Source organism: Podarcis cretensis, assembly GCF_951804945.1.
Source record: "Podarcis cretensis genome assembly, chromosome: 3".
In the NCBI taxonomy this organism is placed as follows: domain Eukaryota; kingdom Metazoa; phylum Chordata; class Lepidosauria; order Squamata; family Lacertidae; genus Podarcis; species Podarcis cretensis.
Genome location: NC_137172.1, coordinates 64,345,965 through 64,372,150, shown reverse-complemented (window position 1 = coordinate 64,372,150; position 26,186 = coordinate 64,345,965). Strand labels below are relative to the sequence as shown.

At 40.6% G+C, this 26,186-nt stretch overlaps 1 protein-coding gene and 2 long non-coding RNA genes across 3 annotated transcripts in view; 1 reads left to right on the top strand and 2 right to left on the bottom strand.

Moving 5' to 3' along the window:
- Positions 1-26,186, top strand: part of LOC307213039 — an 81,645-nt gene that overhangs the window by 11,006 nt on the left and 44,453 nt on the right. The gene's annotated exons all lie outside the window — the stretch shown is intronic.
- On the bottom strand, positions 1,195-2,630 carry LOC307213175. Its single transcript, XR_013837429.1, has 3 exons — positions 2,582-2,630; positions 1,900-1,997; positions 1,195-1,468 (listed from the first exon to the last, which is right to left on the bottom strand). It is a non-coding gene; the product is annotated as an uncharacterized lncRNA (long non-coding RNA).
- Positions 18,903-26,186, bottom strand: part of AHI1 (Abelson helper integration site 1) — a 70,987-nt gene continuing 63,703 nt past the window's right edge. The window contains exons 22-25 of the mRNA XM_079970704.1: positions 25,197-25,359; positions 23,886-23,983; positions 21,264-21,337; positions 18,903-19,859 (exon numbers count right to left, since the gene is read on the bottom strand). Of these exons, the coding sequence (XP_079826830.1) occupies positions 19,643-19,859; positions 21,264-21,337; positions 23,886-23,983; positions 25,197-25,359 (552 nt within the window). The 3' untranslated portion in view covers positions 18,903-19,642. The remainder of the gene's footprint in view (positions 19,860-21,263; positions 21,338-23,885; positions 23,984-25,196; positions 25,360-26,186) is intronic.

Sequence of the window (26,186 nt, the reverse complement as noted above, 5' to 3'; positions counted from 1 at the left end):
TGTTGATATTTTAACAAATCTATAGTTGTTGTTGTTTTTTAAAATGAATTTGTATGTGCAATTGTTTTAATAGTTTTATATATATGCAACAATTTTATTATACATGTCTTTATTATGTTGTAAATTGCTTTGGGATGCCTCATGGGAAGTGAACCAACAAAGGAACTGGAGGAGGAGGAGGAAGCTATAAACAGTCCAACAGTGGGTGGGAGGAACAGGAAGAGGAGGAGAGGGTATAATAGTACTGGTTGTTGCTGTTCACGCCATACTTCTACCTCCAACTCAATGATTCTTTCACTTCATAGCCTTTTTGTGAGCTTCTGGAGACTTTGGCTTGACCATAGCTGCAAACAGGATGATGAACTGGATGGACCTCAGGGTGATCCAGCAAGGCAATTCTTTTTACAATCTCTCAAAAAACCTGCCTCTTCTTTCTAACTTTTTCAGAGTGTTGTCCTTTCTCTAAACCTTTCCTTCTCCTCCCTTCAGTCTTCACCTGGCAGGCTTCCTAAATTTTTTATTTGTTCCTCATAGCTTTCCTTGGAATCTTTTCTAGACAGTGATTATCTTCCTAGAAATCTCGCATGTCATCAAATGTGTCAAATGCTATTACTCATTTGAAACAGTAATATTCCATCTGTGCTCCATTTCATTATATGGCCATCGTTAACATCAACTAGGGTGCAGCCTCACAACCTGAATCAACTGAATTCGTAGGAAGTGGTGTATAAGTGCAGTGGAAAAGAAGCCGCACTGCTGAAGTGACACACCTACTGGATATGCCCACAGAAAGCTCCACAGGCACAAATATCCTGCTGATGGAAGTGTCCCACCAATGGTGAGGGTATGTCAGTGGCAGCTGAGGATTTCAAACCCTCTCATTCCCTGGCACTCTCTCAAAAGAAGCTTCAACTATGCCAGCCCCTGAGTTGGCATATTTAATTATGGGAAGGGATGACAGCATGAGGGGGAGGTAAGGAAAAGCCACCTCTTCCCCTGGCCTCAGCAAGCCAACAGGGCTTAGGAAAGGGCAGTAGATTTGTTCGCACACAACACACACATCCATATTACTGGTCTTCCCGTCACTTTTATAAAAATAAAACACCAGTCAAAATGACAGTCAGCAATTTAATAGATGTAGTTTGGCACACACACTGAGAATTAAACAAAAGATGTCAATCAGATACTGCCAATTGTTGGTGCTGTGGAGTGGATAAAGTGCAAATTGTGATTTTTTCAGGAATCATAGAATTGTAGAGTTGGAAGGAAACCAACAGGTTACCTCGTGCAACCCCCTGCAATGCAAAAACGACAGCTAGAGGAGCTCTGACAAATGGCCATCCAACATCTGTTTTAAAACCTCAAATGAAGGAGAGTCCACTGTATTCCAAAGAGGTCCATTCCACTATTACATTAACATTTTGAAAACTGGTAACATCCATCAAGACGTTGAAAGTGTTAGTGATTCCTGGAATAAGAGTACTGTACATGTGGAGACATTAGAGATTCTACTGCACCATTTAAAATACATTAGAAATAAAAATAAACACATTTTAATTTCTGTTGTTTTTTTTTTTTTACTTTTTAAGAGCAGTAGGAATAGAGAAAATCTGGAGATGTAAACACTTAAAACTATATTAATGAATTAACAAATCTTGGCCTTTTAAGGAACAATTGGAGTTACTCTACTGGCCTATTTCAAATTATTCTTAATTGCTATCAGATTTACCAGCTTAGTTGGGCAGAATCTATTTAAATATAATGCCTCTTTTATCTGAACTAAATTATGACTTCAAATATGCAAGCAAGTATTCCTATATATTGATAATTAATACAATAAAATGAAAAGTCAGCAGTCAGGAAAAGGCTCATGCCAGTATGTTGCTGCCAAATGATTACCTCATGGCCTGGCCTAGTTTTCCAAGATCACTAATTCAGGCATAGCAGCCTGGTCAGCTTCTTCTTCCGAAAGCTAGTTGCCCAACTTGATAGTGTTTCTGCTTGACAGAAATAAGGAAGGACAGCATTGTTACAGTGGGAGGCAGGAGCCTGACTCCAGCCTTAAAAGACTTGATCTGCCTCCTGTGAGCCATATTCTATATGCTGAATTATTTGAAAGGAATTAATTGAGTGGTAATCCCTGTAGATGCCAGCAATGGAAACATCCCTGCTGGGATGCACAAACTCTCTCTGCCTGTGAGTTGGAGTGAGACATGCACAGTGCCATCCTTCCCCCAAAACTGTTGCACTCCACATATGTATTGGCCTACAACTTGTGCCATGACTGGGGCTGATGGGAGTTGTAGTCCAAAAGATCGGCTGGGTGTACCAGCACATGGTGCCTCTGCTCCTTACATTTCCAGCTCCAGTCCTCTACATCCCACCCACCCCCATATGTTGTTTTCTTCCTGCTTATCCTGAGACACACTGGTATTTTAATTCTTTTCTTAAAGAGTGGAATGAAATTGTGACTATGGGATGTTTTTAAAACATAAGGGTGTGTCAGGCTAACTGTGACATGATTGCAAGTCATAGTAGTACACAAACTTTGATGATCTTGGGCCCAGGTCACATATCATACCCTCCAACACCTCAACAGCAAAATCCAGACACAATCTTCCATAGTGCCATTGTCCTGTTTTTTCTCATGAGAGAATGGCAGCCATTTTGGATGCTGTGATCTCACATGATTTCATGGCACAATTTTCCCTCCCCCAATGCACTTTTTCGGGCTCACGTTTTGGAGCACCGTGCAAGATCACGGCCCTGGAAAAAGCATGTTGTGAACTGGTTGGACATGAGGGAAGAGGAAGAGGATCCCAGTGAATGGTCTAGCCAGAACTGGGACACACCAGGGCAAGCTGGGGATGGGGAAGGAGAGGTTGGTGTAGGGTGTACTCATGGGATGATGGAGGATCGCAAGGGGTGGGGGTCAGCGCACAGGAAACAGAGCAGCAGGACCCATCTCCAGAGCCAGAGGAGCCCATCTCCACAAACATGGTGGGCTCTGAGATGTAGGGATCAGTGGGATGGCTAGTCTGGGAGGCTGAGGCAGGCAAGGGCCCACAGTCCAGCTCACTAGCTGGCGAGGTGGGGCTCATTAGCTCTGGGAGGAGGTGTGTGATTCCTCAGCTGCAGTAGGCTCAGGACAGATGAGGGTCACATGCCTCGTCAAGCCCAGATGCTACAGTATAAATGGGCTACAACAAAGGAAATCCGCTGTGTTGCAAAACAGACAACTCTGACCAATCACAGGCAACACACGGCTAACAATGTTCTAACAAAATATTTGTAACCTGTATTATTTCACAATTCTAAGTAATTCTTGTGAAATAATACATGTTACAAATATTTTGTTAGAACATTATTAGCTGCGTGTTGCATGTGATTGTTCACATTATAAAAGGGCAGCAGAGCTGAGGTGCTGTGTCTGCTCAGCTGCCCATGTTGATGGACCTCACCTTGGGTGCTCCAGGATCTCTGCAGCACTGTCCTTCAGTTTGGACTTTGGACACGTGGATTGATCCTCAACTGGGGACTTGACATACTGACGACACTAGGTAGGTCAGGGATTCAGGACAAAGTACCTGTACTTTTGGGGGAGGGAGGGGAAAAAAGGGGGAGGAAAGATTGCACTGTGAAATTGCGTGAGCATGATGAGAAAAGTGGGGTGACCCAGTTTTTCCAGGACACTTGTGGGGTAAGACATATGCAATAGTCAATTAGTCACTCCCTGGTTATGCTGCTATTCAGCTTTATGCTGATGGCCTTAATGCCTCAGATAAGCAGTATGATGGTGGGGCAGTGGAGGCATTATTGCACCTTCTGGCCCTGCTCTGAGCCTATTGTGCTAGGATTGTGCTTGCTAGTTTTCCACAGGCCTGGGAGGGCAGGACCCTGACTGACTCCAGCTACAAAAGCTGAGGCTGCTGAACAGACTCTAGGGCTGGGATGTCGTTAGGGTTTTGTTGTTGTTGTTGCGGCAGGGAGGTTGCTATCGTTGCTGTTGGTTTTCTGCATCTTTATTTTAGATCTTGTGATTTGTATGGCAGTTGCTCAGTTTGTTCACATATTTTCAACATTCTATTGTTTATGACTATGATTTCCCCCATGCAGTAAGCCACAATGAGCACGGTTTGAACTGTGGAAAGGTGGCTTACAAATAAAATTATGTATGTGTGGTTGGCCTCTGTGAAAATTGGATGCTGGACTAGATAGGTCATTTGCTCTTTTTATGTTCTTAACATCCACAGAATGGTGTATTCTATAGAAACTGTGTTTCTTTGTGTAAGCTGCGTATTTGGGATGGGGAACCAAATGCAGCTCCCCACTGACCACTCTGTCTGGCCCATTCCTAATGTATATAGTAAGTCACCTCCAAAGAATCTGGAATACTCAAGATTTTTAAGGTACAGATGACCACGCATGCAGCTTTAATGTGTTGCACCTAGGTGCAGAGCTGAAAGGCCAAACTTGCTTCCTGTTGTATGTTGACTTCCCCTGGCACTCAGGCTCTCTGCACAGGTCTACCATGACTCACAGCTGATTGCTAAAAGCCATTGCTTTTCAGATGGCTGCACTGCTTGTGTCTGGGAAATTATTTAAGGCAGGCCTCTGCAATTTAAGGTAAGGGTAACAAATATGGTTAGACTACAACTCTCATAAATTCTGACCACTGGCCATGCTGGCTTTGGCTGATGGGAGTTGTAGGCCAACATCTGAAAGGTACCACATTTGCTATCCATGACTTCAGTAGTAGTTCTAAATATATATTTTGTCACTGTGTGTCTGCGACTCTATCAGGCTCCTGCCCAAGTGCCAACTCTTCATGGGCAACTTCAAGGCCTCTGCTGCTCTCCCTTCTTATGGGTCTTCATCTTTAAACTGGACCTTAGGACATCTTCAAAGGCAGCTCTTAAAAGAAAGCTACCCTACTTGGTTACTTCATACTGCTGTTAACTAGTTATGACTGTGCATATGTGAAGTTCCTAGATTCTTCATTCCAAAGATACATAATTTCCACTTATTTATGGATGAACATCAGGATTGTTGTGGCTGTTTTGTTTACTGTTGCAGGGGGTTAAAAAACATCCCTTTAATTTCTGACACTAGAGTCCTCAACAGAATTAATTAGCAGTGTTTCCCTATTATATCAGTAAGGTTTATTGGCAAGTAAATAGTTTTGTTCAGGATTGATTCACACTTTTTTGCCTGTAACCTATGCTGATATTTTTGCTGCACAGAGTATGTAAGTAATTTATAGTGCAATCCTATACATGTCTACTCAGAGGTATATCTTACTGTTTTCAGTGGAGCTTAGTCTCCCAGCTCAGTATGTATAGGATTGCAGGCAGTGTAATCTGGTATTGAAACAGTCCCACTCATCACAGAATTGTGATATATACTAGGGAGATCACATGTCTTTTAACAAGGTGTTAAAACATGTCTTTTAACAAGGTGTTAAAATACTTTGAGGATACAGTATATCTCACCACAGATGTACAGAAAACATTATGACTGAGAATGGCACAGCAATCCATGATGTAATGAGTTGTCACCTTATACTCCAGAGGTCTCAGAACATGCATGACAAGGCCTTTTAAAAAGCACAGTCTGACAGACTTGTCACTTTTGGAGCATTTGGTGTTGGTGTGGGTCAGTGGAACTGCCAAATTAGATACATTGTGTGGGAGCTGTCCTCAGACGTGTGGTGATATGAAGGCTAACATATTTTTAGCCTTTTGTGGGAGCCTGTATATGTGTGTGGGGGCGAGGGAAAGGACCAGAATATAAATGTTTAGTATACCAGGGTTGGCTAACATGGAGTCCTCCATGTATTCCAACTACAATTCCCAACATCCTTGGCGATTGCCTACAAGAGGCTGGGAGTGATGAAAGTTGTAGTGCACATGAATTAATCTGTAGCCTTTTAATACTCCCTCTAGGAACCATAAACTGAGCAGGCATTTCAGAAAATAATGACAATCTCATACAGTCAGGAAAGAATATATTCACCCTGATGATGTATGTGAAGGACAGAGTATAAATCTTAGTAGCAACTGCACAGATAAAGAACAACAACAGTCTTGCTGTTACTATCCAAAGCACCCTTTTATTTGAACTATCTGGTTTTACATTTCACATTACCATAATTTCTCAGTATCTTTTCTATCTGAACAAGTTGTTTTCATTACTTACATGACATTGACTATACAGGAAAACAGGAACTTAACATGCCATTCCCTCTTGTGATTATAAGTCAGGGTCATTTTGCATATACAGGTGTGGCCAAGCTTACATTCAGGTTAAAAAAATGCTTTGCTCCTTCATTCACAGAGATTAGATGAGAGAGACAGATAAAAGCTTCATGATGCCTTGAAACTCCTAGATTGTGCAGGAACTGAAGCTTTAGCACCATGGTGATAATCTAATGATGCAAAGAACTTGGACACCCTTCAATTGTATCAGAACAATAGGTGCTGTCAGCCCAACATAGGTAGTTCCTAACAAATGACAAACTGGGGCTGCACATAACTCTCGTTCCTTCCCGTGTTCTCTCTTGCTGTTGAGCATTACGTCTCATTATTCAGTCAATGTTTTATATATGGGGAAGTTAACAAATAAGGACCTGTGCAACAGGAAAGCTCTGTTTTGCCCTGCATTGGCAAAACTATTGCCTGTGATTAGATCTTAAGCACCTGTTTGCTCAATATGACTTTCACTGTTAAGAAATGAACAAAAAATGTTAAGGATGCAAACTGTCAGAAGTAATCTCCCAAGGCAGCGACCACCTTTTGTTCTGTGAAATGTCACAAGGATTGGTGGTGTCGCAACATATGAACACACTAGAGTGGTTGGATGCAAAAGTGAGCAAGGCTCCTGTGCCTTTGAAAGTTGGGGGTGGAAGGACAAGCATGACAAACTACATTTGCTGCAATGAACTCTTCCATACAGATCTTAAGGAAGCAGGAGCCCTGCCCCTCCAGATTTTGCTGACTTGCAACTCCCAGCATCCCTGGCCATCAGCTACTTGCTGGGGATGCTGGTAGTTATGGGCCAGCAACATCTGGAGGGTCAAAGGTTCCCCACTCCTGGTGTACGGGTTTGCAGTCTGAGGAAGCTGCCTCATATTTGGTCAATGTGCTTGTCCATACCCTGAAAGACTGCAACTTGCTGACACCAACTCACACTGCAGAGCTGCAACGTTTGGTAAGGTCTTGGACCAGCATGTCTTGCTCTGTTTCATAAGTTGCCATCATGGTGCCCACAGGTGCACATGGCTCAGCCAAAGCCTTCCCTGATGCCCATAGGATCCACTTCCCCAGCTGAAATTAAGTTTGAGAGAAGTATAGCCAATAAAACAGATTGTGGTGGGTGTGGGTGTGTCCACAACAGTTTCTCTGCTTTGTTATAAACTGTTGCACTTACTATAACAACTTCATGGTGAGTACCAGCATCTATTTTTCTAGGAGAAGAAGAAAAAAGCACTGCCCGCAGGTCCCCAAGGTTGGTGACCCCTTCCCCAGTTCCTTGCTAGAGAGAAACCGGAGGACGGAGGAACAAACAAAACCGGGGAAATGTTTATTACTGCTTTAATGATTCATGCAAGGGAGTGGGTTATACAACTTGTGAGGCAAGTGTTTTTCCTGACTTAACTCCATCCCATCCCATAGACAAACACTCTCATTTCGTGATGACTGCGGAGGTGGGGCTGCCTTTCTTTCTTCATTCCAGTACCTCCAACATGTACCTCTTATCTCTGGATCATAATTATATCTTCATTTAAGAGTACTATAAAGCCTAGGGGGGAAGAGAGCCTTTCCCCTTTCCAAGAGAACAAAGACTCCAAGGCTTTCAGCTGTTCTGGCCATGCTCCACCTCAGCGTTAGAGCAAAGAGGGCCCAGCTATTAAAGGGAAAGACAATAGTTGCCGTGAGAAAGAGAGAGAAACAGATCCAAAACAAAAAAACCCCTAAAAGGCAAAAGTTTCTTGACTTAAGCTAACCTGAGCGTAATTAGAGGCTGGTGTTTCCAGGGTCACCTAATGTTACCATCAAAATCCTGACTTGCAACATTTCTCTCCCTTTCTGGAATTTGTTTCAAACAAGAGTCACTGTGCCCACTTAGGTACCTGGGGCAGAGTCTCCCACAAGTTATCTGTGAATGTTTACATGTGCGTAGATCCATCTGAACAGCAGTTGCCGGGAATTACAAGTGGAGAGCTGTGCCCAAGTCCTGCTTCTGAGCTTCCCATGAACTTCTGGTTAGTTGTGAGAACAGTGTACAGTACTGGCCTAGGTGGGCAGGCCTCTTATGCTCTTGAGGATAAAGGTCCCCAGCCTGCCATGTCAAGCCGCATCTGAGCATACCATTGCTTAGTAATTCATGGCCTGTTCTTTTGAAAACATACAGCCAAGTAAAGAAGTGTGGAAATGCTGGCGCAGAGGCAGTTGATGCTTAGCCGAGGTTGGTTGCCTGATGTTGGAAGATAAAGTCCAGCACTGCAGAACATGCTTCCTAGTATTTATTTATTTTTTAAATTTTAGGCTGCTGATGAAACAAGCATCTCTTCTACACATAGGGACCAGATTCCATCCTTTTATGAACTTCCTCAGTTTCTTTAGCACTTCCTTTCCTGAAAGTGCATGTCCTCCAAAGTTTCCAGCATAAGGTCATGATTATAGAATGCTCTTCTGCTCTTATTCACAGCCCTGCACTTATGTTGCTGCCCATAGCTCTGGAGAGAGTGTCAGAGAAAAAGGGCTAGATTTACTAGCATTGACACCAGTGGCTACTACTAGCTCAACAGCAGCTGCAGTGTTTGCTCTGACTGAGATAGCTTTGTCCATCTTTGTAAAACTAGGATTTTTTTTTCCAGTTATGGCAGGAATTGCTTCACAGAATAGCCATGGTAGGATTTTTTTGTTTTTTGTTTTGGTTTATCATCATTTTATTAATTTTATATGGTACTACGTAGTAGAATCAAAGCATGGCACTTTACAAAGTAATATAGCTTAAATAGCAACCAGAGGAAGCACTTTTTCAGTGTCGGCACCCTGTTTATGGAATGCCCGGCCCACAGTGGCTTGCCTGCTGCCTTTTTGATCTACTCTTTTTGTGGGTGTCAAAAAGGAAGGGGCGGGGGTTTCTGATGAATATTTTCCAAACAGTTAGCAGAAGCATGAAAACAAAAATCCCCAATTACCTTCTGAAAAATCTCAGCTGAAAGGACCTAGATTGTTTGAACATACTGGTGAATGGAACAAGCAATGGGTAAAGAGAGGGAGAAGGAGGAGGAGGAGCCAACCCCCTTGACCTCTTCAAAAATATCACATTGGATTGGAGCCATATGTGCACGCAAAATTATCTACCCTTTTGTGAAATAGCAGGTTGGAAAGTCTGCTGGATATTATCCACCCTCCTCCCCTCCAACAATTTTGAAACAGACTGAAGAAGCCAATTCTCACATTTCAGCTCAGGTGTAATACAATTGGGACTACACAGAGCAACCTCAGAATAAGGGCTTAGCTAGCCATACTTAGCTTTAAAGCCTGCTCTTTGCAGGAAGAGGGCCATGCTCTTATGTTCAGTGTCAAGAGTATGGGGGGAGGGTGTTTTTTTGCCCCAAGATTTCCCAGTGGAAACCCACACTTTAAAGTTAAATTGGTGCAAACACTAACTCAGGTTGTCCACAGATTGATGTGTGCTCCGATTGAGCTTTAAAGTCTGGGTTTTCATGGAGAAAGCTCTGGAGCAAACTAATAAATAAATAAATAAGCTGCTTGAACATGGCTCTTTAAATTGCATACCGTGCATGGAAAGAGCGGAGGAAAGGTTAAGTGTGGATAAGCCCTGAGTCAGATTCTACACAAGTACAAGCTGCAGGAAATCAGAAGACCACTGTGATGATTGATATGCCTTTGGGCTATAGGAGCCTAAACCCTGATGCACGCTGAGGTTTCGTCATGCACTCATGTGCACAGGAGGGACTGAACAGAGAGGAAGCAGCAGCTTGTGTATAGACTGGCCCAGAAACTGAGCCGCCACCAGTTAAATCCTGCAGATGACGAGGGATGCCTTCAGCATGTACTTGCTAACGAGAGAGGATTGGGAGTGACTCTTCTAGTGCCCATGGCACACTCTTGATCCATTTGTTCTTCATTGTGTGTACTTTTCAAATGTCACTTTCTCATTATGTCATATTACTAAACCATAATGAGGATTAACCCCCTGTTTCCCTTCCCCGTCTTTCATAAGCCTATTAAAGGCTTATGCACATTGCTATAACTCAGCTATAGAAAGCATTTTTAGAGGCTGATGTCATTCACAATCATCATAGGCACAATTGTGTGTTGTGACAAGACAGGTTAGAGTAACTCCTTACACACATACAACAAGACCCAATACAAAATTAAAGTTTCTTTCTTTGTTGCTATTAAAATTCTCTAGACGGCACGCAGAGCAGTTTGTATGAATGGCTAAAAGTCTTCCGGTTAAATAAATGCATGACAACCAATATAATGCCCTTGTACTTATGGGATCTAATGAACCTTGCCACCTCTATGAAGATAAATATTTAAACATGGGTAGTAAGTGTTTATTGTTATTATTATTGCACCTTTCTTTTCTGCTACCGTTTCATTGGTTGTGACTCATGCTACCTCTGCAAATCCCTAAGCAGATAGATACAAATGGGGAGCATTGAGAAATCAAAACAAAATGTTTGGACATTTACAAAACTTACTCGCCCTACCTCCATGCCTTGTTTTGCTCCTCCTGTTCTATATTTATGGCATATTTTAAAGAGATTTGATCATCAAAGCCTGAACTATGCTACTTCATGGGCTGCTCTGTTTTTAGGAATGGCTTTAGAATGGTATATTCTGCCTCTAGAGGTGAAGAACTACAAGGTAAGCTATGATGTATTTCAGCTCTAGTTTCCCATTGGCGAATCCAAAACACTGCAAACAAATATAGGGAAAACATTTCTTAAATTGTATACATAACCCACCCCCCTGCTGACATTGCAGAGTAATTCTGTGTGTGTATCTGAATACACCACGTGGCTCATTTTTGAGTGACAGAGGATTTTGAACACAATAGGCTTCCTATAAGACCTATTGTAAGACCTATAAGACCTATTGTAAGACCTATTGCAGTCATTAAGAGTCGTCAACAGGCTCATCACAGCTATCTGCCAATCACCCAATCCCACCACCCTTCTGAGTAATACCCCTCCCCACCTTCTCACTATATAGAAGGGTCTGGTGACTTCTGTTTCAGTGTATCTGAAGAAGTGTGCATGCACACGAAAGCTCATACCAAGTACTAACCTAGTTGGTCTTTAAGGTGCTACTGGAAGAAAAAAAAATTATTTTGTTTTGACTATGGCAGACCAACACGGCTACCTATCTGTAATAGGCTTCCTATGTCAGCTGTGACATAAGCACAGCCATTTTGTTTAATGTTTTTCACAATGTTGCCGAATTACTTCTTTTGTTTTGTGTTCAAACCCTCAAAAAATGCAGTTTCATTTTCCTCATCCTGCTGAGCTGAAGGAATATTATTTGTCTGCATTTCTGGATGTTCAGATAAATAATGGAAACTCTTCATCTTCTTTACATAACATGATGTGGTATAATAACATAACTTGAAGTTGAGGGTGACAAACACTGGGGCATTGTGCAATCCATACTGAAATGCACCTTGATAGAAGAATGCACTCTTCATCAGATAGGCTTTCTTTTTTTCTAGGGTCAAAAGGACAGAGGAGGCCCTGTCGATTCTGCAGGGCCAAGGGACTTCCTTTAGGCAACACCGTGAGGGAGGGATAGATGAAGGCAGGGATAGGAAAAGTGTTGGCCCAAGTTGGGGGGCAGGTACCATTTGGGCACTGCTTCAGGCAGCAGAAAAGTGTCTTGGTAGCAGCCATCTTGGAGAAGCAACTTGTTCAGTTAATTTTACAGTCTTGCCCTTGCCACTGACTGCCACATTTGGTCAGACGTACCTGCCCTTTATGTGATTATTACAGAGTTTGAAATATCTATATCGTCGCAAGTCTGTCGCAAGTGAATTGGGTGTTTCAGTTTGCCAGACCTGTCATAATAAATTAATTACAGGATGTTGCAGAAATGGCTGAGTTCCAGCAGCTTCTCTTGCACAGTTTAATATAGCCCCATTTCCCCATTTCATTGTATTTGTGGTTAGATAAATTCTCAGAAAATTTACAGCTGCTGCAGCTAGCTTTCTGCGCTTCCAACCTGTGTAACTATAGAAGTGTAACTAAAAATTGGTCTGCTTTTTTCATGCATTCATGTATTTCTTTACTGTTAAGATACATTGTTCCATTAAAAGAAGCATTTGCAAGCTAAAGAAAAGTATTTAAGGAATACTTAAAGGAATACTTCAAGGAAATGAAAAGGGAATTGGTCAGCCCCCGAGACAATGACAGTGAAAATGCTGCTTCAGTTGAATACACTGCCGTTGTTGGTATTTTAACTTTCCTCACTCAAGGGGGGTATTCACAGCACATAAATACAGCTAGACTAGGGAAGAAGGAAAATGACTCCTTTGAGGTACAAAGCTGCAACCAACTGAGAGCCACAGGCTATCACAATGAAGGCCTGGGCAAAGTGAGCACTGGTGCTCACTGTCCTCTGTTGGTGGGACAGGTGGCTTGCCTAGCAGTCATGTTGGGAAGCAGTAGTGCCCTGAGGAGTACTGGGTGGCTGGGTGCCACCATTAAATTCCCCACAGTACCCTACACTCTGGTTCTTTCGGGTGCATTTGGGAAGTTAAAATGACAGCGAGGCCCCGCAATGAGGCTCCGCCCATAAAAAGATGAGAGTCTTTCTGGGTCAGACCAAAGGCCTATTGAGACTAGCATCTTGTTTTGCACATTCGCACCGGAAAGCAGAACAAGCAGGACACAAAGCCAATAGCCTTTCCTCCTCTCGTTTCTCAGCAATTGCTATTTAGTGACATGCTGCCCCATGTCCTGGATGAAGCCTCATGACTAGTTGGCATTGATAGGCCAGAGTACCAGGCCAGATTTTGCTTTAGAGGAGGCTCTAGTGAACGGTGAGCCTTGCCAGTTGGCTCTGAACACTAAAAACCTGCTCAGGCACTAGGCTAAATGGGTTCGCCTCCATTCCCATTTACCCTAAGGCTGGAGCCTTTTAGCCAGGAGCAGTCATTTAGGGAAGGCAGTTCTACCCCCGCCTTATTTTAAGACCACCTGCATCATCTGTTACCAGGTAACTCTTACATCCCTGGTCAGCTGACTGGTGTTATGCAAAGAGCAACTATCAACATGCTAAACCAACACATTTTTATTTAAAGAATAAAAAGAATATAAAAAGTAGCAAACCTGCACTGATAGCACAAACAGGTTGTTAGCAGGTATAAAATTAGAAAAGAACCTTAAGAAATAATCTGTTCTTTTTTTGTAGTTTGAGGCTGAAAATCTCCAAAAGACTGGCCTTTCAGCTAGGCCAGTATATCCAACCAAGATTTCCCAAAGGTATCTGGAGCCGCAGATATTGCTCTCTTCACCTCCGCAATGGCTCTGCTTTTAACTCCTAACCACAACCTTGGCCTACAAAAGGGATAGAGAACATGTGTTAGGAGTGAACTTTGGTAAACTCTTGTAATATGGTGCCCTGTGTTAGGCCAAAATCCCCTACCCCACTGGATCTTTTAGGTTATGGGTCTTCTCAATTTTGCATTCCCCTCAGCTTAATACCCTGGGGGGGGCTGCCTGCACCACTCTAAATCTGACGTTGCTGTGTCCCTCCAAATGTTGCTGGACTCAAACTCCCATCAGCCCCAATTAGTACAGGATGAGTTGTAGTCTTGGACAGGACAGTTATCTCAGAATAATATGGAGGTCTGTATTGCCTCAAATTCAACCCCCAGAGAGCAGTTAATAGGGATGTTGGCTGTTAGTAGATAATTAATTTATTTTATTCATATATCAAATTTCTTCCATTGGACTCAAGGCAGTGTAGTGTCCTAAAGTTGTGTTCCATCTCCGTTCTGATCAGACCTGTGAAATGTACCACAAATGCAGTAAAATGAGTTATTAAAAATTTGAACAAATGGTGATGACATTATTTGCTCAGGTGTCATTTGATGTAGGCCATTTGATCAAGTCCCTGCTTAGTGTGTTTTCTTCATACACTGGAAAAGTGTTCTTAGTAAGTTTTCTCCACTTAACTGCAGGTCCTTGAAATAACAACAGTAGCAGCTGAATGGCAGTCACAAAACTGAGTATTCCTGATCAATCTTTAGCAAACGGAGGAATGCCCAGTCCTATTAGCGTCTGACATTATCTTGTAATAACAATGCCAAAAGAGTGCCAAAAGAAGAACCCAGATACACAATATGTATGTTAAGAAATGCAGCATATTTACCTCAGAATAAGGGAAAGAGTTGAAAAGTAAATGGGTTACCTCAAGCAGAGGACAAGGTTAAAATTTCCCTTCCTTGTGAAAGAAAGTTATCCCACAAACTACCATGCTCTGGTTTCTTGTCACTTTTCTGCTTATCCCTCAAAACAGAGTGAGCCCTCTTTCTTATATAGATGTTTCTCAGTCATACTTTCTGCATGTTACATAGTTCATTTCTAAATGTATACTTTAATAGCTGAAACCCAAAGGAACTTTGAATTGATGTGGAACTTTTATAATTATCATTTTCAAATCATTGTAGATGAAAATGAACTAGAAATGAAAGGTTTTTTAACCACCAGCTATTGTTTCCCGTCAGAGCTACCAAATGATATATTTTTTGACCAAAATACTTTAAGACACAGCACCCATCCATGTTTTGCCAATCTTTGTTCTAACACACAAATTCTACTTTTTTGCCTGTACAATGTTGATTCTTTCATTTATTTTTTTAAATGATGAAAGTGTATTTATTATTAGAGGTAAGCTATTCTTTTAAAGAAACAGTTCCATAGAATACACATTAGGATTTCAGAATTATATCTGCTTACTTAAAAACCATCACCTACTGAACAGTTCCCCTTTTACAAAAAGAATTTGGTTACTTACTGCACTGCAAGTGTTTCATAAATGGCACCTGCTAATGTATGCTGCAGTTACTGCAGAGTTGTGGCTACTATTTCACATATAGTAGAAAAGGTTTCTTTAAATAATATTCTCCTATTTGTGTTTACAAAACAAGTGTTTTGTCCCCCTTCTTTATCCTCTTCCCGTCTTCGATTAAGTATTTCCTATTCACCTTAGTAATTAGAGCAGAAGGATGCAGTGAATGCACTGCCTCATTATCAAGTTTGTATCCCTGGTCTCTGCAGAATGGCTACCATGCCGGCTATTTTTCATAGCTGTCTGCTTTTTCTTGTGTTGGACCATTGTTAACCCTAAATGATCCTGACATTCAATTCTTTGGTAGACAATTGGGTCCAGCCGGCAGACTTAGTTCGCTAGTCAACGGAGACTCTCAATTGTCATGTTCCTCTGTGTTCTCATTAGCCCTTGTTTGATTGTGATCCCCTTTTGCCTTTTGAATTAAGTGATGCTACAAGTACACTGCTCTGATTCGTAATGTCTGTTTCTTAAAAGACTTTAAGGCAAAACCCAAATGCAACATGATGGTTGTGGGAGCTGGCAAGGGAAACTTGTGTCATCTTCTTCTTTTCCTTTTAATGGTTTGTCAGTATGCTGTTCACTGTGCCTTTGCTAAACTATTTATATATGTTAAACTAGGAGCAAACAGACTTTAAAAGCTATTTTGATTTTCCAAAAAAGATGGGCTATAACTTAATAAAAGTAAAGGAAAACAGAAAACGACAGATCATGCCCAGCCTCTAAACCCCCTAAATGCACAAAAGCTTGTAGCAGGTTTTTCCAGAGCTCCACTGTTTCAATAGAATTCATGTTTTAAACTTCCTGATGTTGTTCCCATATAGCTTATCCTTCTTTGCTTCAGAATTAATTTTTGTAATTAACTTGAGTTATATGGAGACTTTTTAGGAAACCCTCTCCAGCCAGGAAAGTTTTGCCCAATAAATCATGCAATGCCAAATTATTATTTTTTTCGATTAACTTTGAAACTTCACTAAAACAACAACACAAAGGCATTTGCTTTGGAATACATTTTTCTTTAAACAGAACCATTTTATAAAAGTATCCAAATAAGCTTCCAATAAATAGAGCAAATTTTTAAAATGTGATCCAGATGGGATATGAGGTGGCAGCCAGAAATGTGTCTTCCACATACCGGTTTGTGGATGTTCCTATTAAAGGGTGGAGGGAGGAGGATTTTGAGTGGCAGCTAAGAAATTGTGCAGAACTGAAGTGATACCTATTAAGATGATGCCGAGTTTGAGAAAATACAGTGACCCAGTTCTTAACAATTTAGCATGTACGTGTGCATGTGTGCGGTTGCTCAACATGTTGCAGGATGCAGATCAAGACCACATTCAGACAGGCATTTGTACTTCAAGCTTCAACAGGTGAGGGGAGAAGCAAAGCTGGGACCAAAAAGATTCTCAGATTCAGTTCCAATATCAATCTGCTCAATTGATTCCACCCTCACCACATACACACTCCCTGTTGACAGACTGATCGTTTGAGAAACCCATTCCACCAATGAACACTTTTAAAACCCATAAATGAACATTTCTCCGCATCCCTGGACAAAAGACACCTCTACTACATATAATTTTTATTGGGAAAAATCGTCTCTGAAAAGGTAACAGAAGATTTTGTATGGTTTGTTGTTTAGAATTCTGCAAAGAGAAGAATGATGTGAAATAGTTTTGTGATGTGCTGATACTTATTCATATTTAGGGAGACGAGATATTAATGCTAGGCATTGGAAAATCACTTGTGCACCATTTTGTTGAATATATATCTGTGTACTTTGTGTAACAAAGAAAGGCAGATAGCTATTAATTCTGCACCTAAGAATGCAAAGCAGTAGAAAACTTTAACTCCCATGTGTGGAAAGGAAGGTGAATGCAAATAAAACCTATGCTTTTGTTTGTAATGACAATAGCAACAACACTGTTTTAAAGAGAATGTTTTCAGCTCCATAAATCTTCATGTTGGGCCTTTTATCTGATTTCTCTCCTTAATTGTTATTTGGAACAGTGCCTTAGAAAAGACTGCTGCTGCATCTCCACTCTCAATTTGGAAAGTGTGGCAAAGCAGCTCTATTCAGCTTCAGAGCAGTGAACATAATTGGAGTCCCAGTTTGCTAGCATGAAAGGAGGCGCTGTGCCTTTGATTACAGCCACATCAGTATGGTGTTTATGTGAAGTGTTATTTCTGTCTTCAGTGTCCACAATGTCAAATTAATAGTTAACAATGCCTTCCAAACGAGCATCCAGGTCTTGGCTACTGCTCAGCTCTCTCCGATACATAGCATGATGTCACGCTAGACTATTTACTTTCAAAACCTGAAGATGACGAGAGATTTTGTGTAAAGGAAAAAAAGAAAGAAACAAAATGAGAACACCACCAGCAGCAGCTCTAGAATATTAAAAGAGCAGAGAGCTAGAATATTAAGCATGCAGAGGAGTCTGAAATGCAATGTTACGGTATCACAAGGGAACAAGCTCTTGTGACTTCAGTCCTCTAAACTTGACTTGAACGAATGATAGCCCCCAGTCCTTTACAAACATCTGGTATTCTCGGAAACACATTTTATATGCATTCAGTGGCATCTCAATTTCATGTATTAAACTACAGATTAACAGGATGGAACCAGTTAACTAGATCCATTCCACTCTATATTCCAACCTGATTCTAAAACTGAAAAAAAAACCTGCTCACCCTAGTAGATGATCTATACTGGGGAGATACACAGGTGGAGTGTGTGATCCCATTGTTACTTGTGACCCCTAAACAGCATTCAGTACCATCAAAACCTTCCCAAGGTGGGGCTGGGAGGTATTGTTTTATGGTGGCATTGGTTCCCCAATGTGGCGGAGGGTTGTTCCTTGTAGGTGGAGGACTAGTCCTCTATCCCATGGCATTTGGTTTACAGGGTGTCAGAGGGTTTCACCTTGTCCCACATGCACTTCAATACCTATAACGAAACAGCTGGGAGAATTCATGCAGAAGTTTATGCTGAAGTGTCACCGGTATTCCGATCATACACAGCTCTTGTTTCCATACTCTGATTCTATGGAAGCTGTGGAAACCCTGAATCAGTGTCTGGTGGCACTTATGGTGTAGATGAGGACAAATAAACTGAAAAGTAATCTGGGTAAGATGCAGATGCTGTTGGCTGATGAATCTGCTGATGTGGATAGAAATGATCTGACCCTTTGGCTGACTCCTAAACTAAAATCCTAATTGGAGGGAGTATACTGTATCTGGCCTCACTTATTTATAACCAACATGGAATAGCTAACATGGCACCCTCCAGATGTTGCTGGACTCAAACTCCCACAGCCAATTGTCAAGGATGATGGGAATTGTACTCCAATATTGTCTGGAAGGCACCACATTGGTACCTCTGACCTAGTTACATCCAGCCTGGGTTACTGCAATGTTCTCCTGTACAAACTACATTTTTACAAGAGTTGTTTGAAGGAGGAAACTGAGTTTTATGCAGATAAACATGTTTATGTGTTTCAGTGTCTGCTAAACATATGCAGGGATACTATATGTATATAGTATTTAATCCTTTGCATCTGGATGTTATTTTACACATCAGTGGTCAACATGGTTATTCTCACTTCTTTCTTTTTAATGAAATCAAATGCCATGACTACTAAAAAAGGGTTTTCTAATTTTATGTTATTTATTGCCTCAGAAAGGAAGGGGGCAGAATTTCCTAACATGGTATAAATAACCTGGACATCCGCAGTCAACATACACAAGAGGACCATAAATAAAGTCACCGGAAATCATCATGAATAATTCCTTCACAACTTAATGCCTTTTAATTTAAAAACAGTTACACCTGAGCATAAACATAATATGACACAAAAATATATCCCACCCACATATTGATGCAAAACAGGTTTTCACAACAAAGTAGAAAACGAATTTGGCAATGCTTTAACAAAAACAGAATTCTGCAAAACTTATTGTATTACTATTGCATTGTTTTAATACTATTAACATTAATGTGCATTAATAATATACATTAAAACTTTTATTTTAAATATCAATATACAAAAAGCTATCTGTTGCATTCTGTAGTGATGGTAGCTGGCATTTATTCATATGATTATTCACTCTCATTTGCAGATGCACATCAGTATGTGAGACGGTTGCAAAGGCTATTCTTCAGTAAACAGTTCTTTTGACTTTACCCATGAAAGTGCTTTTTAAAATTTTAAACAAACTATCTTGGACCACTTTATCTTGACATGAATAGGCCCAACAAAAACTGATTATTTCAATAGTATTGAAGATATTTCAATTGAGAAATATTGAGATATTTCAAAGTGTTTTCTATTTGCAAAAATGAAATACTGAAGTCATACTTGCTGCTTGAACTCATATGCATTTCAGTGGAACATTCAGTACATGCTCTTCTCCTTGGGCTCACCACACCATGATAAACATGATATCATCATTCCACGATAAACAGTGGAATGTTTTTCCATACAACTTTTTATCGATGAAATCAGCATCCAAAAACAAAATAGAGACTATGCTTTGGGAGAGTCCAGCTGGAAAGCATCATTCGAAGTTCCACTTGAACTTGCAGTTTTGACAGCTCTTTTCTTCCTCTTCTTCACCATGCTTTTCTTAGGTTCATCCTCAACATCATTAGATGGAAAGTTGTCAGTTGCATTAGCCTTGCATTCTGTGGCTTCCGCCTGCTCCATTTGTATGCCTTTCTTCTTTGTCTTCCTCTTTCCACTCCTATGGGGAAAGTAGAATAAAAGACTGTGTTAGAAATTTGTCAGACTAAAACTATTTAGACTGTGCTTCTTCCCAATCACTAGCCTTTAGATTCCATTTCTGAGGCTACTGCGGGCTGATCTCATGGTGCTGGGACACACTAAAACTGTGTCTAAAGGAAACATGATCCTCAAGACAAGTATGCTGAAAGTGGGTGAACACTTTAAACTAACCCTTTGACAATTTGTTGATTGATCTTTCAGAAGAAATCCAGGTAGGGAGATGCTAAGAGAATAATTTTCATATTTTCAGAGGAAAAGATCAAGAATTCACAGATGCAACTCTGATTGGTAAAACCCCATAGTAGCCTAGTCAGTTATAGACAGTGCAATTTAACCTTGTTAGTATAACTACAAAGATCTGCATATCTTAGTTTGCCCAGCATTACTAACTAGCAGTGGACTAGGGGAAAATGTGGAGGGCAAGAAATCAGTGAGTATTTTAGGAAAGAAACTACCAGTGTAAGTGCATGCTGGAATGTGACTAAGTGCTCATTGAGTCCTTGCCCTCAAGTTTTCCTCTTTTCCCATCTCCTTATCCCCCTGTGTAGTTTTCTTCAGCTTTCTACGACCTGAATATTGGCTCTGTTCTGCCTAGTATTCTTTTAGCCTAAACTTATGAACTTTTGTTGTAATGCATATTGCGCTGATTCCTGCAGTAGCCTCCCATATTCTGGTTTCTACATAGTGCATCTAACAAAGCAATTGAATGTGTGGATCAAATCTTTTATGAGTAGTTCATCCAAAGAAAGGAAAAGTAATATCATGGATTAATGACACAATAAATTTCTTAGGACATTTGGAATATGACTGTCAGTTGTGATACAAACCACTGTTTACATTTTCTTTAACTTCTCTGAACCATTTAGTTTCTAGAGTTACATTAAAATCACCGGGTTTTTTGTTTGTTTTTTACTACTTCTAAGCAATGGAACCTTTGGGACGCAGGTGGCGCTGTGGGTTAAAGCCTCAGCGCCTAGGGCTTGCCGATCGAAAGGTCGGCGGTTCGAATCCCTGCGGCGGGGTGCGCTCCCGCTGCTCGGTCCCAGCGCCTGCCAACCTAGCAGTTCGAAAGCACCTCCGGGTGCAAGTAGATAAATAGGGACCGCTTACCAGCGGGAAGGTAAACGGCGTTTCCGTGTGCGGCTCTGGCTCTGGCTCTGGCTCTGGCCAGAGCAGCGATGTCACGCTGGCCACGTGACCCGGAAGTGTCTCCGGACAGCGCTGGCCCCTGGCCTCTTAAGTGAGATGGGCGCACAACCCCAGAGTCTGTCAAGACTGGCCTGTACGGGCAGGGGTACCTTTACCTTTACCTTTAAGCAATGGAACAAACAAAGCAGGCTGCTTTCCACAAATGGTTGCTTACTGTGTAGCCAGGTAGTCTGTGTCATTCTCTGAAATAAATCTTTGGTCTCCTGACTTATTGAAGTATGCTGACATCTGCAAAATAGGAAAACTTTAATCAGTAAAGGAGAAAGGGGGGGAGAGAAGAAAATGGGGTCAACACATGTACGACAAAAAACCCACGGGCTTCCTGAATGAGGGTAGAATATACCTCGCTTCAGAAAGAAGATCCCTCACGCATGAAATTCTCACCCTTTGTGGTTAAAAAGGAGGAAACAGTTCCACAGCTTTTAAACCCCCTTGAAATGTTCAGGTGTGTTTAGCAAAAACATACACATACATTCTCACACACAAGTTATGAATCTATGCTTGAATGAGTCTTCAACGGGGACTGCATTTGTTTTTAAATGTTATTGACAACGTAATGACTATTAACATCAGTTTTCACTCTGAGGGGAGATTTGTAAAAACCCCAAAATTACACCTGTGTGCACTGATTATTTTAAAATATCAGCTAAATGCAATGTCAGAATATTTTAAAGATATGGTAGTTAAAGCCAGAAATTAATAAGCATACAAACTGCCACATACCAATTCCAAATGTTACTGCTGTACAGTATTATTGTTTTTTTTAAAAAACAACAGGATATGTTCAATGTAACGCAGCACCTACATATTCTACCTTAGTGCTATGATGGAGATCAATTACAGATCACTATTGTCTAGATCCAAAATTAGATCTAGTAACATCAGAATCTAGTTTAGGACTAGATTTTTTAAAGGATTGTCTCCTCCATTTGAGCCTGCCCAACCATCAGAAATATGGTGGTTCAGTAGCAAGATAAAGCCTTTCTAGCTGTAGCACCCAATATCTGGTGAGTCTCTCAAGAGAAGCCCTGGCCCCCAGTGAACCTTGATTTCAGATAGGTAGAACAGACAGATTTATACTTTTTTTTTTTTTTGCAGAGTACAACCTTTAAGCTGTTAAAAAAATAACCCTGCTACTTTCTTTAGCTTAAGTCCTTTTATATATTTTTGTTTGTCTTGATTGTAAATTGTCTATAATAGTTAGTTAGAAACAGAAATGCTAACAGTGCTATTATTATGATAATTTTGCTCTGTGGTAATAGGTAAGGAAGTAAATGACCCCTGGACAGTTAAGTCCAGTCAAAGGTGACTTTGGGGTGCAGCACCAAGGGAGCCAGCGTTTGTCCTCTATGACAATCAGACAACTTGCATGGTTTCTAACTATCTCATTCCATAGAAATATAGTGGAAAATGAACAAGTGTGGCTCACTGAATCTGATGCTGGACTTAAAGAGATTTAGGCTCAAACAAAAGTATTAATGGGATATGTATGTAGTGGATACTTTTTACTTTTACTTTGCATTTTATGAGATGTGATGGCATGGATATTCTGAAATGGCACAACTGCAAAATTGTACCCCTCATGCATTCATTAAAATTCATATGTATTTTTCTTTATCTGTATCTATTTATATGGAAATTTCAGAAAATAACGGCAAAACCGCTGTCCATGCTGTATCAAAATTGCCATTATGAAACACCCTTATGAAACACTCCACAATCCAGAGAGCTCCTTTAGGTGCAACCATGGGACTTTTGAATTTGTGTGATTTTTAATCAGCAGCTTCTCATGTGCTTCACAAACTCCTCCAGGTTTCAAAAACTCCTCCAGGTTTCAAATCACCCCCAAGTTACCATCTGGTGTGGAGGTGGGGTTGTGGGCATGTGCAGCTCACTGTGGGATTCTATGGGCTTTGAGTTATGGCTGAACACAAACTTATATATTCATTTTTAGCCATGTTAATGATTCTGCCTGATCACTGTAAAATACAATGCTAAATATATGATTGAAGTTACTCTCAGAATTCAGGTTAGGGTAACATTTGAGACGACCTGCCAGGTGAATTCTTGAGTACACTTTTTCTTATGTAGGATACCTAATTAATACAAAATCTTTAAGTGCATATGCACACACAAATTTATCTAGAAAAAAATATGAACTCCTTTTAAGTGTGTTGACTCTAAAATAAAGCAAATGAATGAGCAACTGATGAGCACAATTATATTGTTCCATCTTTCTGAGCAGCTGATGTTTATTGAAGTTGTCCCAGTTATGCCTAACTTAAATCAGTTTTCCCAATGGCAAATGTTTATGCCCACAAAAGATTCCGGTGCACAGTCCTTGCAATAGGCACTCACTGCACAGGGCTCTGGATCCCGAATGTAACATACTCTTGATTGACATAACAACCATCTATCATGAAGCTGCAATTAGAATGGAATACAAACCATTTGGAATCTTCACTTTATTAGCATTTCTGGATATGTTTACTGCTAAATCAAGCTAAACAATTTGTAGCAACAATTTAACTTAGTTAAATTTCATCTCTCCCTTTCTGCCAAATGAAATGTTTCCCAACATGTACGGATTGTATTTTGTAGGCATAAAAACCTCCAGGCTTCCACTGTTTTGAGAAATGCTGAATTCATGCAAGCCCATGCATTAAAATTAACATATGCTGGAAGCACTTGGCAATTAACCTGTTATCACAAGAAATGGTAAATGCAATCCCATCTTGCATAATTGTGCCATATGCCCTTTCCCGCAAACACTTACCCCAGGCATAGCTGGCGATGCTGATTCTCCCAGTTCACTGAAAAGAAGAGGTGTAGAATCTTCGGCCAAACCTGAAGATAGTTGTTCTTCATATTGTGCTAAAAATGAATCATAAGTAATTAATTATGACTAACATGGCACTAAAGAGATAATCTAACTTGATCCATAGCGTTTTGGGGTCAGCTTCTCCATCGTTATTCAATATACCCATTTCAGTAACTCAAGGCTATTGATTTTTGTAGTAGTTCCCTGGCTGTTGCATATGATACAGAAAGTCTCTCTCCATACATCTATACTCTCCATCTCTATACATAATCAATACTGCAACATTTGGAAGGGAGACTACAAAACACGGAGAAAATGAATAGCCAACTGCCTTTGCTCACTGCTATACGTTTACCATATGCCTCAGTTCCATCCGTTCATGAGTTCATCATATAGATACCAAACATTTAGAGGTATATGGATAGCAGTTATTGGAAATAATTAAAAATGGGGATTTAATAGATGGACTTTTGCATAGGGTGCCCTCTGGTGTGGAGACTAATTCTAACATCAGTGGGTACAGTTCTCAGTAATAATATGGACACTTTTGTAAGGAAAGAGACACTTATAGACATGTACGGATTATGCCGAGACTGTTAAGTCTGTGAATGCACTTGTGGTTATCTTCTTTGAGAACATTTGCTTAATTAAAAAAAAATCTTAATTATATGATTTTAGTTTTGAAAGTCCTGGCAGAAGGCTTCCATTGACAGGGCTCCATGGGTGACTCTCACCCATTGTATCAGACATCTCCTCCCATGTGAAAAGGCATTCTGTCCTTCACAATATAAAGGAGGGGGTGCCTTTTAAAATAGTGCTTGTTATCCCTGATTTTTTAAAAAAATTAAAAGGGCATATATTCTGACCTCAATTTTTAGACAAAACCAAATGTTCAGCAGAGTGCATGCTTTAAACGTTTAAGATAGCAGCTTCAACATCTTCCGTTATAAGGTGATGGCAGTCAGCAAGACAGGGCAACTCTCTGCCTTGAAACCTTGTTCACTCTAACAACATTCTACAACGAGGTTACAGTGAACAATATAAGGTAGTTAGGGTAGTCTCAGTGTGTGGTAGCTCTTCACTTTCTTGTTTGTTGGTCAGACTAGTGCATGCTTGTTCAAATTTCACATTCAATCCTACTTTAATTATTTTAATATATCAGATGTATGCTGAACACATCAGCACACCAGCACAGAATGACAAATCTTTGATAATCAGTTAAGGCCCCACAAGCAGAAAAATACTAGGGAGAAGCATTATACGTACTTTCGCCAACCACATAATTGGCTGGAAAATAGCCTTGCTGTCCATTCGCCAGGCTGCCAAACCACCAGTTATCATTATCTTTGTATAACACTTGGATAATGTCACTGCAATGGATGGTTAGCTCATCTGATCGATGCGCTGTGTAGTCATAAAGAGCCACTACCTACGAAAGAGATAAGACCACCACAGCTTTATCACAAATGCACCACAGAGACGAAACACCAACATTCACTTCCTCTAATAGAAAAATTGCTGTAACCAAAACTACACTTGGGTGAGAGCTGAGGCTGTCTCAGGTTTTGGGGCTGGTGGGAACACAGCAGGAGAAGGAAGATAAAGGGGTTGTGGGATTCAAGAAAGAGTTAAGAACATTCAAAGGCACCAAGATTAGCTTCAAAAAAACAACAGCAGCTGCTGGTTCTATAAGCAAATAAAGTTTGATACATTTACTTTCTCAGAATTGTTATACCACTCTCAGAGCCCACTTTATTTGTGAACTCATCTGCCTGGAGGTACAAAACAACATACTGGAATGATCACTTGAGATATGGGGTAGTTTTGCTAGAAGGAAACTCTTTCAGAACATTTTGGGAAATGCTGCATTAATGATTTTTCTACTGCACTTTAGATGACTCTTAAAAAATCATAATTAAATGATAAAAGTTTGATATTGCTCAGTACAACACTTCATATTATTTACTTACACAGTATACTGATCTTGCAGTAAAGATAGTTATGTTTAAATAAAGTCATTTCAAAAATCAGGTAAAAGACTTATTTTGGCAAAGTCGCCTTTATCGTGGTGCATTCTGATGAGTTTAGCAGAGCAATCCATTTGATCTGCATTTTTAAAGGCTGCTGCACATGACAAGCTACTTTGTGCTGTGGGCATCCTTAAATCATAATGCATGGAAACTATGTGTGTTTAAGAATCCACTTACCTGCAGCAACTCAAAGCAGAAAACCCCCCAAACTTTGACTATGTCACTG